We start from the raw sequence: 16,007 nt of genomic DNA on the forward strand, positions 1-16,007 counted from the left end.
TGCTGCAGCTGGACACAGAGATGGACAGAACTTGCTTTTTCTGCAGATCACAAGTATTTGCCTGCGGCAAGTACTGCAAAAATGGAGGAAACAAGATCCCTGACTCCCTCCTGCCTTCCTGCCAGCACCAGAGGTAAAGGGCAGGTTAGGAAGACCTGGTTCTGCTCTGCAAGCCAAGGGGTGAAGGGGAGTTTGTGAGGGAGGGCTGTCACAAGCATCGCACTGATAGCAGCCTTTGGGGGCCACCAAGCCACTCTGAAACAACCTTCAGCCCTCCAAAATTCAGCCAAGGTCTACAGTTCAGACCCCTTCAGGTTCCACTGCCACCAGGGTCTCCCTGGGAGCCCCAGGACAGGCTGCAGGGACACCTCTGCAGAAGCTATGCCAGCAAGGGGTCGGCTCCCAGAGTCCTGGGAAGCAGCTCATCTTCCTTGCTGTCAGGGCTGCTGGGTAGCAACGAGGAACAAACCCCTTTCATCCATCTCAGGCGCAGCTTCCTCCTGGGACTGGGGCCAGAGGAAGGAGATGTCACAAAAATGCAGACAGATGATGGGAGCCGGCATTCGGGATGGAAAAGAGCTGCTGATCTGGGCCAAGCTGGTGCAACCCTGTGTGTGTGTGAGGTGGCCCTTGCTGGAGCAGGACCCCAGGCAGACACCTCTCTCTTACCCTGATTAAAGAGCTTGTGGAGCTCCATGTGCAGAGGGCATTGATTTAAGAGGCACTCTGGCCCCTGGGACCTGCCACCATCCCTGCAAATATCCACCATTCCCTGTTGCACTGGGGTGTCCATGCTCACACACCACACTCCCACTGTGCTCCTACACTGCAAGAGGCTCCCATGTCCTCTCCTCCTATGGATTTCCTCTCTGAGGAGGACATTTGTAGCAGTTGCTGCCAGAAGCCAGAATTGTGTTAGGCACAGCAAAGTACCTGTTGTTTTTTTAGGACCCAGCACTTGGAGCCATGGGGTTACAAGTGTGTCAGGTGTCATTACTTAAACAGGTGACAAGCCCTCCTGGTTACACCCTCCTGCCTTTGCAGATCTCAGGGGGAAAAATGGAAGGCAATAAAATGAATGCAATGTTTGCGTTTCCGAGATGTCAGCTGTTTAGGGCCAAACTTTCAAGATTTCTTGGCTTCACTTCCTTTTGCATTGAAATAGGTGTATTTTGCCTTGTTCTTCCCTGTAGGTTAGCCGAAAAGACATTTTGGTTACTTTATTTTTAAAGATGTTCCTCTGGAACGGAAAAGAACACAGCTAATGCCACAGCCAGGACTTCAAGATTTGCTGTTTGTGCGTGGGGAAAATAGCAAAGCAGAGTCCCTCCTGCAGGCTGGAGTGCTGAGCCGCGGGATTCCCACTCACGGGCCGGGCACCATCCCGGCTGACGAGCGCCAGCCTGTCCCGTGGTCCCCGTGCGCTGCCAGGCCCTGGTGCCTCACCTGGGCTCTGCGGATGGCGGGATGGGTTTTCAGGGAGCCGGGTGCGGCCGCCCGCCTCGCAGGCTGTTTCTCCCCGGAGCGCCGCTGCCCGCAGCCTCTCCCGGAGAACTCGGGCGCTCCGCGAACGCAGCCCGCTGCCCCAGGTGGGGGGAGCGATCCGAAGCCCACCTTCCTGCACGGAGGAGCGGTGCAGAGCCCCGACGGCTCCGGCGGCCGGAGTGCCGTGCCCGGCGCGGCCAGGACCGCCGCCGCGGGTACCGGGGGCGCGGGGAGGGGCGCGGGCGGCGGCGGGGGGGCCCGTCGGGGCGGGCAGGGCGGGGAGGAGGAGCCAGCGCGGGGGCTGAGCCTGGGCTGCGGGATGGGGCGGCAGTGAGGGTGGGCGGGTGTGCGCCGACGGGGCTCTCGCCCCGCAGCCGAGCCGCGCCGCGTCGAGCCGAGCCCCGCTCCGCTCCTCTCCCCGGTGATGCGCAGCGGCCGCACCGCCTGACCCCGCTGCCCGCTGCCATGGCGGCCCCGACCCCCGGCGGGCCGGCGGGGGTCCCGGCGGGGCTGCGGGCCGCCGCCTGGCTGCTGGCGTGCGCCGCGCTGTGCCGCGGCCGCGCCGCCGCCTGCCCGCCGCTGTGCGCCTGCAGCGGCACCACGGTGGACTGCCACGGCTCGGCCCTGCGCGCCGTGCCCCGCAGCATCCCCCGCGGCACCGAGCGCCTGTGAGTACCGCCGCGCTTTGTCCGCCGCCGCTGGGCGTGCGGCGGCCGGCGGGCGGGAGCCCGGCGGGGCGCCGGGGCCGCGGGCTTGTCCGAGGGCGGGTGTCCCAAAGCGCGTGGGGAGCGGGTGTCCCGCGGGGGCAGAGCCCCGCGGGGGTGCGGGACGCGCTCGGGAGCGTGTCAGAGCGTGTGCGGGAGCCCGTCCGGGGATGGTGTGCAAGGGGCTGTCCGCGGCGGGGTGTGCAGCAGCCTGTCCGGGGGGTGTGCAAGTGCCCACCGTGTCTGCTAAGGGCAGAACGTGTGCAAATGCCCGTGGGGCCACGGCCGGCCGCCCAAAAGGTGCGTGTGCAAGAACCTGGTGGGGTGGGTGATGTGCGGTGTCCCGCTACGCACGGGGGTTGTGTGTCTGTAAATTCCCGTCCAGAGGATACATGTGCGAGGGCCTCTTAGGTGAGTTTATGTGCATCGTGCCCTTCCTGAGGGAGGTGTCGAGGTGGAGAGCAGGGTGTGTGTGAGAGCCTGCTGGGGCACGGTGTGTGTGTAACCCTTTCTCTGTGTGAGGGTCGTGCAAGGGGTCCGGCATGTGCAAGAACCCGCGTGTGCCGGTCTTTGTGGAAGTATGTGCAGCGGGGTTGGGATTAGAGCAGTGCCCGAGGGAGTGGGTTGTTCTGGGGGACATTTGGGCTGGGGCAGCCCAGAATGGACTGCGTGTCCACGAGCCCCATGGCACCACCCAGCAGGTGTGTGGCCACCCCTCCAGTGACTTGTCACGGGGTAGCTACAGGGGTTCTCTGAGGGCTTCTGTCACCCCAAGCCCCTACCTGTGCTGGGCACCCTTTTGTCCCCAGGAAGCTCTCCCGGGAGAGCTCCACATCGTGTTAGGATCAGGTCCCATTGCCTCAGCTCCTCTTGAGGGTCCCCCACGGTGTGACCAACCTTCAGCTGTGCAGATCACCCATCGTGAGCCAGACAGCTCATCCATCCTCTCCGGTCCCCTGTGGCTGCACCTCACTGCTCATCAGATCCCTTGCCACGTTCTCAGGGGTGCTGGGAGGCTCTCTTAGCCGGTCTCCCATGAGGAAGGCTTGGCTCTCACAGTCAAGGTCCAGCTGGCTGTGTGGGTCCCGTGTTGCCTGCTGAGCTCCCCTAGCAGGAGGGGGCCCTCTGCTGCTGTGCCTGGCTGGGCAGGTCTGCCTGCCTGGGGTTCTGTGGCCAAGCAGGGAGAGCAGCATGAGCTGAACGTGTCCAACCTGCTGCTGGCAGCAGGTTTCTGGCACACACTTCCAGTCTCAGCAGGAGAGCAGGGCTGTCCCCAGCCTATCTCCTCTACTCAGTAGCAGCAGTTGCCCTATCACAGTAGCTGCAATAGAGCACAGTGGCATAGTAGCTGCCTTGTCTAGCCCTCGGGGCCAGGCTACTCCCACATCCCCTTTGCAGTGCAGGGAAATGTTGAGCTGCTGCCTCCTTGGGCAGCAGAGCTGCAGGAGATGTTCTAGGACAGCCACACGGTGCTCCTGTCCCTGTGCCGTGCTGTTTGCAGCTCCTGGAGTTTGACTGTGCCCTTTGCCTGCAGATGGGCAAAGACCCTGCAGGCGAGGACTGCAGAGAGCCTGGCAGCTGCCAGGGCTGCACCCAGCATGCAGCATCAAGAGCTCTGCAGGAGACCACTTTAGAGGAGTTTTCTTTTCTCCCACCATAATTATCCTCATACAAATGATTATTACCCAGCACGGCAGCCAGGCTGCTGTGAGTTGCCATCCCATAGACCAAATTTATGGAGGTCTGAGACAGGATCCCCCTTTCTGCTGTGCCCAGGCCAGAGGGAAAGTTTATGCATAGCCTGCAGTAGCCCTTTCTGCCTCTTGGTGAGGTTAATGGGGTCCGTGGCATCAGCTCTGGGTGCAGGGTCCTGCGGAAGGGTTGGCATCGAGTCCCCCACCTCTGCCCGCTGGGCAGGTGCTCAGCACTGCTCAAATGAAGCAGTGCTGGAGTGAGCTAATGGAGGATGCCCTTGCTGGGTGTCTCTCTCCTGCTGTGGCAGGACATCTCTCCCACTCTGGAGGTGGGTCCTGCTTGCTGTCTCCTGTTCTGCCTCCACTGACCTGGTCCTCCATGCCTGTTGCCAGCCAGCAGCATTGGGTTTTCTGGGTTTTAATGCAGCTGGAGATGCTGGATCTTCTGTCTGGACTGAGCTAGACATGCTTGCTCTCTCGTGGGTGTTGTCTGCTGGATAACTACTTCCTGCTGTTTTGCACACGCATGCAGGTGCTGGAGGGCGTCTGTGCAGAGCAGGTCTATCTCCTAGCAGTGAAATCCTGCTGTAACAGCTCGTAAGTGAGTTTCAATTCCCTGTAAGCAGGCTGCAACCTTGCAGTCTCCAACTTCTCAGTGTTCAATGCAGCAAGGTCAGCAGGCAGCCACAGGGGAGTCTGCAGCAGGGGCTGTGCTCAGGACTTGCTCTCTCCAGGTGTCAGCTCTCTGTGGGAAGTCATCAACTTCTTACCAGTGCCCTCCACTGCATGCCTCTTTTCCCAAGCCCTGAGATGCACAGCATGAGCAATGCCAACCTCACCGTGCATCCCACAGTGGCAGTGAGCAGTGATGTCCCTGCTGCTGAATTCCTTGCCTGTTGCATGCCAGTGTGGTGTTTAGAGTCTCCAGGCTTCCTCCAGCCTCCCACCTGGCTGAGCCCCATGTGGCATGGGTCAAGCCCCTGGACAGGGCAGTACTGCTGCTGCAGCCAGGCTGCTGGCACTGTCACTGTGAGGACTCGGTCAGCAGCATGCTGTGACAAGGTCTGTGCTCCATTGCTTTTGCAACACACCCTTATCCTTTGAAGACTAGGGCATTACTTACCTTGCAGAGTCACTGCAACTTTGGAGAATCATGGGCTGGGGAAAAATTGTCTTGTCTTCTGTTTCAGTTTGCCCTGTGATATCTTCCTGGTGGGTGCTATGCTGTTGGTAGAGAGTAAGGGCTGCAGAAGTGTCTAGGATGGACCAGGAGTGATGGTTGCATGGCGGGACAAAGGACCCCTCTTCCCTTGTACCAGGGCAGAGGACATTGCTCCCTAAGGGCCTTTTAGTCTGCAACCCAACATAAATGGGGGTTATGTACCTGTCCTCTGACTGGATTGGGGCTGAGCAAGGTGGGAAGCAGCAAAGTCTCTGGGCACTTTTCACAGATGCCTGTGCTCCTGCCTACACTTCTGGCAAGCACAAGAGAGGCCTGAAGGCTTTGTAGGCAGGATGAGGGGTGATAATCCTCCAGCACTACAGTGTTATCTGCTTCCAGGAGTCCCTCAGGCTTCAGCCACCAGAGAGGAGTTGTGAGAGAAGGTCACGATTTCCTTCCCCATTTGCTTTCTTTTCTTTCTTCTTTTCCTTGGAAGTGTCTCTGAAGAGCAGGCTGCCTTGTTGAGGAGGTGGATAGGTCTCCCCACGCCAGCAGGATCGGTGCAAATTTGCCACTGTCAAATGGCAGCTTCCAGCCCAGCTCTTTGCTTGTAGGGATGAATTCACTGTGATGGTGTGTCGCTCTTTCCTGCTATTGAATTTTTTGGCTGACAGCTGAAAATTGCCCCACTTGCCCCTTTTGACTCCTCTCCGAAGAGCTGAACTTCCCCATCTCACTATGGGCTGTGCTGTGTCCCTCCCACCATGTGGAAGGCAGCAGAGCTGGGTTTGGGGGTCCCCATCACTGCACCCCCTTGGCTCTGGCTTTTCCTTTCCAGGGTCCCTGCCTCAGCGTTTAATGGGGCTTCTGTTTGCCTTGTTCCCAAACTTTGGGTATTTACCTGTGCTGAAATGGGCCCCACACAGTCTGTAGCCAGCCTGCCATCCCTCTGTCTGCATTGCTGGAGGGAAGGGGTGCTCAGCTACAGCCTTTGGGTGTGGGAGCACCATGCCAGGGAGGCTGCACCTGAAGCACTCCTGCCTACTGCCCAACCATCCCCTGCCAAAATTCCAGCAGCAAGCTCTTGTTCAGAGCATGTTTAATCCATTCACCTGCATCTACCTCTCACCAGTTAATCAAAATGCCTTGCAGCAGCCAGGCTGGTGTATCACAGCAGCACTCCTGCATTCCACTCCAGTTGTTGGGCTGCTTCTCCTTTCAGGAGCTTCAGGTAAAGCTTGTTCTTAGGAAGCACCTTGAGGAAGTCAACCTCTCCCTTCCCTGAAGTGCCCAGGCAATTTCTCAGTGAGCAGTCTGGTTGCAGAGGGTCTGTGCAGGCTCTGCAGAGCTCTGGAGCAGATGCAGGACCTTTGTCCAGCCAGGGCAGTGCTTGGCTGGCCCTGCAGCCCTCAGCTCTCGGGAGCGATAGTGCTGGGCACTGAGAGCATGCAGGCTGCCTTGGGAAGGTAGCCCACCCAGCTTACTGCAGTGGCTTCCTTGGGAGCCTTCCTGGACAGAGGAAATTTGCAATTCTATTCCAATTTCTCCCTTCAGCTACGTCCAAGGCAGATGCTGTCTATATATTGCCATGGTAACGCTGCGTTCTCACTCTCTATGGAATTGCATGCTGGAAAAATATTAGTTTAAAAAACTATGTCGTGTTTGTATTGACTGAAGTGGAGGCTGATAGTGGAGGATCTATTGTCCCCTGGTTGGGAAAAGTCACCAGTAACAGGCAATAAAGCCAGGCAGATTGGCCTCTGGTGACCACTTCTCACCCCACACAGCAATTGCTTCCCTATAAACCCTTCCCTGGCTCTGTTTTATTGCATCCTTTAAAACAGTTATTTTTGCCTTAAATGTGCTGCCACTTTGGTCCTCCAGAGTGATGCATTGTGGTAACAGCAATTTCTCGCTGCTGAGGCAGGAGCAAGGAAGGGAAATTGTTTCCAGCTTTAATTGTGGGTCTCTCACGTGCACCTTCAAATGCTGTGGCTGCTGTGCCCAGGGTCCCAGGGTGGGCTGGGCATGGTGGACACGCTGCCAGTGCAGGGCAGCACACACAGAAACAGTCCAGTTACAGAAACAGACCCCTAACAGGACGTGCATTTGCTGTGAGTTTCATTCTCCCCTATTTCATTGTTTCCTATCAAAACTCTGGCTGGCAGAGAGTGAGGCAGCTATAAAAGGCAAAGCACGCATGAGGGACCCCCACGGGCAGCAGAACCTGCAGCCTGGGGGAACAGAAGGGATTTGGGGTACCACCAGGATGGTGTGGACAGGGAAAGGGTCTCCTGTCCAGGGAAAGGTGTACAAGCCCATGGCCCCCCAATGGAGAGGGGCTTTTCCTGTATCCTTGCTCTGATTTGCTCTCTGGCAGACTGGTGGAGAACAGTACTGGAGCAGGATGTGCCTGTGGGCAACCAAGGGAGCCTGTCTTTGCCTTGCTTTGGCATCCTTCATGGTTCCCTGCCCACTCCAGAGGTACTTGGTGCTGCAGATGCATCCTCTTGGTCTTTATTGCTACTGAAATAACCTTTTATAAAACCTGAGAGGCAAGGAGATGTTTCTGTGCGTGTTTTGCTGAAAAGCAGTAAAAACCACAGTTGTGCATTAGCAAATGGCCTCATCCCAGGGGATGTTGAACCCAGATCACTGCTCCCTGGCAGGCTTCCAGTGCCAGTAGCTCCAAAGCCAGCTCCAGCAGCTGGCCCCTGTCCCCACTCGAGGGACAGCCAGGGATGGCAGTGGTAGGAGTGGGGAGAGGAGCAGAGGTTTTCCTGCACCAGGATGTCAATTAGCAATGTGAGGATAGTAAGGATAGCCGGGTCCTTGGGGCACTGCTGGAAGTGAGAAGGAAATGAAGTGGGATGAGGGGACTTCTCCATGGTGTTGGTGTGGGGTTGGCCCTGCTGCATTCAGGCTCTGAGGCTGTGCTGACTGCCTGCTTCCCCAGCATGCATTTTGGATGCACTTGCTGCTCAAAATAGCAGAGGCAAGTGTCCTATGGGGGAGAGAGGCTGCTAGAGGAGGAAGATCAGAAAAAGGAAAGATTAATTTTTAAAGCGATGCAGCCAAGGAGCAGCCTTGGGCACCAAGAGTGAGAGAGATGCAAGCTTCTGGCCCTGGATATTTTTTGGTTGGAGGAAACCCTTCATCCCAAATGGGATGCTCCAGGAGACCCATCTGGTCTGGGATTGAGCAGGCATCTATAACTGAGCAGTTCAGGTGTGCTTGTCCTCTCATCCCTGCTGTGAGCAGCTCCAGGAGGGATAAGCCAAAGAGGTTTTGCTGGGGGAGATGCGAAGTGGAACTCAATCCATTGAGTGGCAGGATGAAGCCTGAGGGCTGGGCAACCTCTCCTGCCCTGGGAAGCAGAGGGGCTACAGAGCAGCCCCTCACCAGGCTACTCAGCACAGCGTAAAAAGCCAAATTTCGTGGGTATCCCAGAAAATCTGTTCTCTTGGCTGAGTGTCACTTTCCACGTTTGTGATACAGAATTGCCCTGCTGCATTTTCTCTCTCCCGCTGGGGTTCAGGGAGGTTATTTATTAATTTTTAACCTGAAGGTGGTACACCACAATGCTGCATGAGTGTAAAGCATTCCCTGACTGCAACCAGCTAATGGCTGTGGCATGAAAACCCCAGAGAGAAGTTAGGAGAACAGAAAGCCTTCTGGATCCTCACTGTTACTTGCATGATCGATGCTGTTTGTAATGCTTAAAGACCTGTCGTGATGCTAACCTGCTGTAGTGCCTCATAAAAGCCTACAGAGCCTTCTGTGCTGTGGGGCCATCGCTGTGCTTGGGCTGGGCTGCCCTTTGGCTAAGGGCAGTGATTCTCAACGAGCCCAAAGAGCACTGAGCTCCTCTTGGCTCTGCTTGCTGGGCACCTGCAGGCAGCTGGGAGGGATGGTGCTGGCAAGGCGTTCCCCTGGTGAGTGACACCCTAAAGGGACTTCCATGGATCCCTTGGGAATCTTTGCTCTTCTTGAGGGGTCTGGTCAGAACAGGGATGGGATGGATAAGGAGAAGAAGCTGTGTCAGCCCAGGATGTGTGTGACCAGAGTCCTCTCCCTGAGCAGTGGGCAGCAGCACGCTGTGATTCCCTGGTGCCTTGGAGGGGATGGAGGTAGCACCCAGGCATGGCCAGATGGGCTCCAGAGAGCTGGGGAATGTAGTGCTGGTGCTGGAGGGGACCAGCTCTCACAGGACTGCGAAGGGCCTCTGCCCCACATTTCCGTGTTTGAGCAGCTCAGTGAGCCTGTGCTAGGGCTAAGTTACATTCAAGCAGCCGGGTGAAATCTTGAGAAGACTTGAAAAATGCAGTAAAAGTGTAGGATGAAAGGTTGCAGCTGCTCTGTCCCACAGTGCTAAGCACAGGGGTCAGTCTGGAGTCTAAGCCTCATCCATGTTTCCATTAGCAGTCTGTGTGATGGGACATGAGCTGCTTCTGGCAGTTGCAGATACCACCAGGCTGGGAGAGATGCAAGAGGGCTGGAGAATGGGCTGAGGTTTCAGAGTGGGCTTGGTGAACGGGAGGAATGAGCTGACAGAAAGGAAGTTGTTGCCTGGGGATCGAGGAAAGTGTTCATGGGAGGCAATCCCAAAAGCACAGATGTGGAATGAGAGCACAGACAGAGCAGGTCCTGCCCCTGCAAGGGGCCCTGAGGGAGAGCTCTGCCCTTGGGGCTGGGGGATTGCTGCAGGGAAGTGGGCTGGGAAAGGGGCCAGCGCAGGCAAGGGAGCAGCCAGATCCCTGCACCTTGGTGGCCTGGGCAGGCAGAGATGGGGTTCATCTGCTGTGGGAGGGGTTCAGGTCACAGTTCTGGTAATGGTCCTGGAGGCAGGAGCAGTGATGTGCTGGAATAAGGCACAGGGTAGTGTCAGTCCTTGTCCTTGAGGGAGCAGTGCGTGCATCCGCCTGGATTGATGGAGGGTGGCAGAGGTACTGCTGTGGGGTGTGTGACCTTCCAGCCTTCATTTCTCTGTTTCCCTGATTATTATCTGGCACTGCCGGCTCCAGCTGGGGTCAGGGCTCTGGGATGAGGGCTGGGAGGTGCTGGGAGGGGAGCCATGCCCTTGGGGGCCAGCACTATAGGCAAGGGCAGCAAAAGCAGAGTAGTGAAGACGGTCGAGGGAGGACAGATCTCATGGACAGTACATGCACCAACCCCACCAGGCACCAGGGCAGGGCAGCGCTTGCAGCAGGCACCACAGGAGCATGGATCCTTCTCCACCAGCCCCTGCGGCCACTGCCCAGAGCTGTGGGCACCTCCTGGGCCAGGGCACAGTTTGGTTCTGGTGGGTGCAAAGGCAGGAATTAATCTCACAGACTTTCCCTCTGCATTCTTAAAAGTGGGATTCCGGGGAGCAGAGCAGTTAGGATTTCTGCCTCAGCGGGACAGCAGAGCTGAGCTGAGCCACAAGGACAGGAATCACATGTGTGCTGAATAGCTGATGCTTTGCAACCGAGTAGGGATCCTGGGATTGCACTGTCTGCTCCTTCCCGCTCCTGATAAATCAGTGCCCAGGGAAATATCATTCATGTTGGCTGTATTTAATAAATTAACTCTCAGCATTTGTGCTCTCTGAGGTTGTTACTGAGTTAGTGTAGCTCCAAACCCTGCAAAGGGAAAAGACACATCGGACCCCCTGGGAATGGATAAAGCCATCCAAAGCTAGAAACCAAATATAAACCCAGACTATGCAAATCCAGTCTAACGAACCCTGCTGCAGCACAGACATCCCATCTGGGAGTGGGATGATCCACAAGCAATGTAGCAAAGGAACTGATTGTTTTAATGACTTTCCTCTTCCCAGAGAGAAATGGGAGGGGGGGTTTTGAAACTTGAGGGTTGCAAATGAAAATTCCCTGCCTCTCCATCAGCAATGTGAGATTTGTGGTGCTGGGGGGGGCAGAGGAAGGCACCCTGAATGAACTTGAGGATGCTTTCTGGCATTAAATCCTTTGAATTAGTGAGCAAAGAGCATGCCCTGTGTTTCTGCTTTCAAGTCACAGTCCAGAAATACCAATCTGCTGGGCAGCTCCCCAGACACATCAGTCCTTATTGAAGCTCTGCTGTGTGGAGCAGGGCTGAGTGCTTTGCTTCACTAGGAAAGGGCATGGAGGCAGTGGGTGAGCAGCTGAGCAGCAGGGATCCGGCTTTCTGGGCACTGCAGACTGTAATTTATCTCCATGTGGAACTGAAGGGGCTTCAGAGGGGAAAAAATGTCATGAAGTTAAATGGCAGTGTTGCCTCGGCATCCTTACAAATAAGCTTTACCTGCTGTTCATTCCCATCTTGGTTGCAAAGGCCATCATTTTCCTTAACAAAGGCATGGAAGGATGCTGGGAGCAGTTGTCAGGGAGCACACAGTCCCTGAGGGAGGAGGACTGTCAAGGGGCCCTGAGACACAGCCCCACTTGGGGATTGCCACCAGCCCCACTGCTGAAGTTCCCCGAGGATGCTCAGCAAGCGTGCAGAGAGCAGAGGCTGGGGTGGGCTGTGTGGGCAGCAGACCCCAGGGTAGCTGGTCCTGCTGGTGCTACAGTCTTTGGGCTGCATTGTCCCAGCAGATGCCTTGGAGAGAAGGCAGAGCCTGATTTTGGCATGTGCAGGGACTGGCCATGTTTAGTCCATGGCTTCCATAGCTCTTTGGTGTTTCTTCATGTTTCCATGCTTTGCCTGTGCTCTGCCTCTGGCTAAGGCTCTGGAATGCTGGTGCTCTGAGGACAGCACCACCTTGGGCTTTGCAGGCTGAGGTCTAAGTCCTGGCTTTCAGGTTGGGCAGTTCTAAATCAAGCCTGTCTGCTCTGTCCCTCTGCAGTACTGGAGATGTCTCAACTTCCAGTTATGCATCATACTGGAATTGTTGGGTATGTTTAAAGGAAGGTGACATGGGCGTCCAGCTGGGAACCCTCCCTCACAGCGGCTCGAATGGGTGCCATTACCTCCAGCCCGGCCCTGAGGACCTTCCAGGCAATCTTCTTTGCCAAGGAACCTTTAGGACATTTGGTGAAAACCACTCCTGAAGCTGTGATTTCTCCCTGCCCTTAGCTGACTCCAGGGCTGTGATCCATCAGGAGCTGGGCACACAAACTGTACATACCAAACGACCCCCATTGTGGTGACAAATGTCCCTAAAACGTGTGACACACCCCAGAGCTTCGTACCTGGGATTTACAGCCTGGCTGACCACGGCTTTTGCTCCCACTGAGAGGGTCAGCTCCTGATTTGGAGGCAGTCCCCGGCAGCTTGCTGTGCTCTCTGCGCGCTGCTCGCCCTGGAAGCCGCGGCAGTCGTGGGGCTGCAGAGCCCGCTTGTGGGTTTCAGTTTAATCACTGGGGCTGAGGAACCTCTATTCATTCCGGCTCGCATTCATCTGTGTCCTAGTAACGCTGCTCTCCCAGCCTCCTTCCCAGCGCAGGCACACACGGCTGGATAATGGCAGGAGCCCGGCAATCGCGGAGCTGAATAGCGCTGTAATTGCGGGGCTGTAATGGCGAGCTGGAGCTCATTAGCCATTATCAGCCGTTTCAGCAGGACAATGCAGCACCCCGGGGTGCGCGGCTGCGCTGCTGCACCCGGTGGCCCTACACGCTGCTCGGCGGCCCCGGGGCCAGCCCGCCGCTGACCCCTCGCACGGCTGCAGAGCCCGCTGGAGGGAAGCTTTGGCTCTGGATGGGAATGATGGACTGTGTATTCAGCCAGTGACACGAGGCATTCCTGCCCCCCGGTTCCACTGTCAGCGTTCGGGAAGTTACAGACCCACCGTGGCGCTGCCCAAGCACCCCAAGCTGCTCCATGGTGGCACTTTGTCATTTTCCTTCTCTGGCTCCAGCAGCTCATCCTTCACTTGACTGACTTCTCCTCCTGTAGTTTATTTGTTTTCCTCTTGATTTCTGTGTTTGTGTTCAGTGCAGGCAGTGGGTCTCCAGCATAGGAGTGCTCTCTGGGCTCTGCTTTCACGTAGGCATCCTCCATGCCCAGGGCATGCCTTGGGCAGGTTGGCTTATGGCAAGAAGCAAACGCTGCCATGCTTTGTGATGCCAGTGGGGGAGATTGTCTCCTGCAATAGGGGGCTGCACAGACATCCCCAGCTCTGCAGACTCTGGGTCCCAGGTTGATAGTCCTGCTTTTCCCACAGTAATCACATCCTGTAATGCAGAAAGGCACTGCAAAGCTGACTGCGAGGTGCAAATCTCTGCAGCTTCTGGCCTGATGTATTTTAAAGCAGGATAATCTTAGCAGGAGCATGCTGGAGAGCATGGCTGGGGAGAGTGGGGAAGGTGTAACCAGGCTGGGAGCAGAGGCCCTGCCACGAGTGTGTCCAGCAGTGGGACACATGTTGTCCTGGTGCTCAGCAGAGCCTGGGCAGGACCGAGGCCATGTGTGGGTGTAGGTACCCCTCATCTCCACCAGCAGAATGAGCAAGGAGGAGCAGCATCTTATTTCTGGCTGCATTGCCTGTCCCTGTGCTCACTGAGGGCTTTTGAATGAGAGAGTGATGCCACAAAGCAGGTTGTCCAAGCTTCTCTTGGCAGGTGAAACCTGAGTGTGGCTTATTCTCCAGGTAGAAGGTTTGAAGTTGTGCTGCATGGATAGTGGATAATGGCAGGAGCCATTATCATGTAAGTGTCACTTACACTTGTAAGTGTCTTGCAGCTGGGTATTTGCAGGGATCCTGTGTTCTGGGGACTTTTGTTTGTTTTTTGTAACCCTTGGCTTCTCTAAACAAGTCTGTGTGTTTGGGATGACCCTACCAGGTGTTAGCTATATTTGCAGAAAGGAGTGACATGCATCCCAGGGGGGACGTCTGGAATGGGAACAGGGAGGAGCCAGAGAGCCCCTTCCTCTTGTTGCCTTATGGTCCATGAAAGATGCCAGCTTACACAGCCACAGCCAGAATTCTGTGTGCCCAGCACTGCTGGTCATTGAGGATGAGGGTCCTCTCTGGAGTCAGGGGCCATTCCTGGTGAGGAGCACAGAATTGCACCAGCCCCTACTGTCCTTTGGGCCCTGCATTTTTGGGGAGGTACTGGGGAGGCCCAGTGTTTGGCTACCTCTTGAGTGCTTACCTGCTCATTTCTTCCTCTTCTCTCTGCAGGGAGCTCAATGGCAACAACATAACACGCATCAACAAGAATGACTTTGCCGGACTGAAGCAGCTCCGTGTCCTGTGAGTTCCTGATGAGGGGTCAGATGTCCCCATCTTGATGGATATTGGGCTTGATTTGTGGCCCCCCTTAGGGCTGCTGGAGTTAGCCTCTTTCCGTGGGTGTCAGCTAGCAGGGCTGGAGGGTATTGTGTTGGGCTGGGCATGCTGGATTTCCAGCTGGGAGAGAGTGGGAAGAGTCTGGGTTGTGTTGAAGGAATAATGGGAGTGAGGTGCCCTGGGTCAAAAGAAGCAATGGGGGCACTGGGGACCACTTTTGCCGAAGGCTGACCCCTTCTCTCTGCAGGCAGCTGATGGAAAACCAGATCAGCATGGTGGAGCGTGGGGCATTTGATGACATGAAGGAGCTTGAGCGGCTGTGAGTATCTGGTCATGGAGGGAGGTTGGTGAGGGACTGCTGGATTTAGTTGCAGAGAGCATCCTTTCCTTTTTTCCTTAAATCCTAATGTATCAGTGCTGCCTAATTTCAAACAGCTTCTCTTCTGTGTGGCAGTGGTATTTTACAGTTTGGGAAGCACACCTATTTCTGTTTCTATAGATCTTAGAGTCCTTTCTGATGCTTTTGAAGTGAGGAGCAGGTTAAACACAAATGACTTTTGCTGTATCAGCTGTGTCCTGTGTGTTAGCAAGGGAGCTGTAAGTTCTGGTCCAGCACTCAGTAAAATAGCTCAGCAGTTTAAAAATCCCAAGCTGCTGGAGCAAATATGAGGAGCTGAGCGAGCAGCAGGTTAAGAGCGCAGTTAAGCAGCAGTCAGCAGTTAACAGCTTGGAGTTCTCTCTGCATGTAATTACAACATTGTGAGTAGGTCCATTAGTGCCCCGTTGGCTGTCCCTGCCTGGGATTGTGGTGAGCAGGATGGGGTGTCCTTGCCAGGTGGGCTGTTCTGCTCTATTGGCCTCTCTGAGCGACCCAAAGTACCCAGCTCTGTGTGATGCATCCAGCTGGGCTGCAAATGGGGTCATTGCTTTGTACTCCAAACCCTGACCCTTTTCTCATTCCCCTGCAGACGGCTGAACCGCAACCAGCTGCACACCCTGCCCGAGCTTCTCTTCCAGAACAACCAGGCGCTGTCGCGGCTGTAAGTACTTCAGTGCCCGCAGGCTCCCCTGCCAGCAGTGCTGTGGGCTCACCTGGGGGCCTGCCGTGGCGTTTGGAGGGGTGCTGGAGCCTCAGCAGGGTGCTGCTCCTGGGGAGCTGTGCTGGTGGTTCTGGGGGTGTTGTCCCAGTGAGGGCTCGGCATGTGGCTGGGGAATGTCACCCCTGTTTCTGTGTGAGCCGAGCATGCAGCAAGGTGGGGAATGGGCTGTGACTTGCAGGAAACCTGAGACTGGCAGTGTTAAGGATGTCCTCGTAACACGTGGGGATATGGGATGATGTGCTGGCAGTCTGAGCTGGGTCTGGCATCACAGAGTTGAGCTGTGCCTGCACAGTGTCAGGTGGAGACGTGCTGAGAACTCCTCAGCCTCCTCCCTGAGTGTGGATCACGGGCTTTGGAGCAGGGTTCCCTTACACACCAGCCCAGGTTCTCATGAAAGGAGGGTAAAAGAGAGTGTCCCTAAGGGGGTCACATTCTGCCCAGAGAGCTCCATGGGGCACAGAGAGCCCCACAACCCTGCTCAAGACCTGCCTTTCTGTAGGTATCTGGAGAAGGAAGGGCTGCCCAGGGCAGATCCAGCCCTTCATGCCTGCTGCCCCCTCCTTGCGTTGCTCTGTCCCCATCCCTGCCTGTGCCTCTGCACCTGCAGAAACAAATGCAGAGACTGTCTCTTGCTGTGCAAGCCAC

The 16,007-nt window shown here is 56.2% G+C and overlaps 1 protein-coding gene across 1 annotated transcript in view; it reads left to right on the plus strand.

The window, feature by feature from the left end:
- The first annotated feature begins 1,808 nt into the window (after positions 1-1,808).
- Positions 1,809-16,007, plus strand: part of SLIT1 (slit guidance ligand 1) — a 59,593-nt gene continuing 45,394 nt past the window's right edge. Inside the window, exons 1-4 of the mRNA XM_031505266.2 lie at positions 1,809-2,153; positions 14,155-14,226; positions 14,510-14,581; positions 15,231-15,302. Coding sequence (XP_031361126.2) covers positions 1,951-2,153; positions 14,155-14,226; positions 14,510-14,581; positions 15,231-15,302 — 419 coding nt within the window. The 5' untranslated portion in view covers positions 1,809-1,950. The remainder of the gene's footprint in view (positions 2,154-14,154; positions 14,227-14,509; positions 14,582-15,230; positions 15,303-16,007) is intronic.

This window comes from Lonchura striata, chromosome 7, assembly GCF_046129695.1.
Source record: "Lonchura striata isolate bLonStr1 chromosome 7, bLonStr1.mat, whole genome shotgun sequence".
Taxonomy (NCBI): Eukaryota; Metazoa; Chordata; class Aves; order Passeriformes; family Estrildidae; genus Lonchura; species Lonchura striata.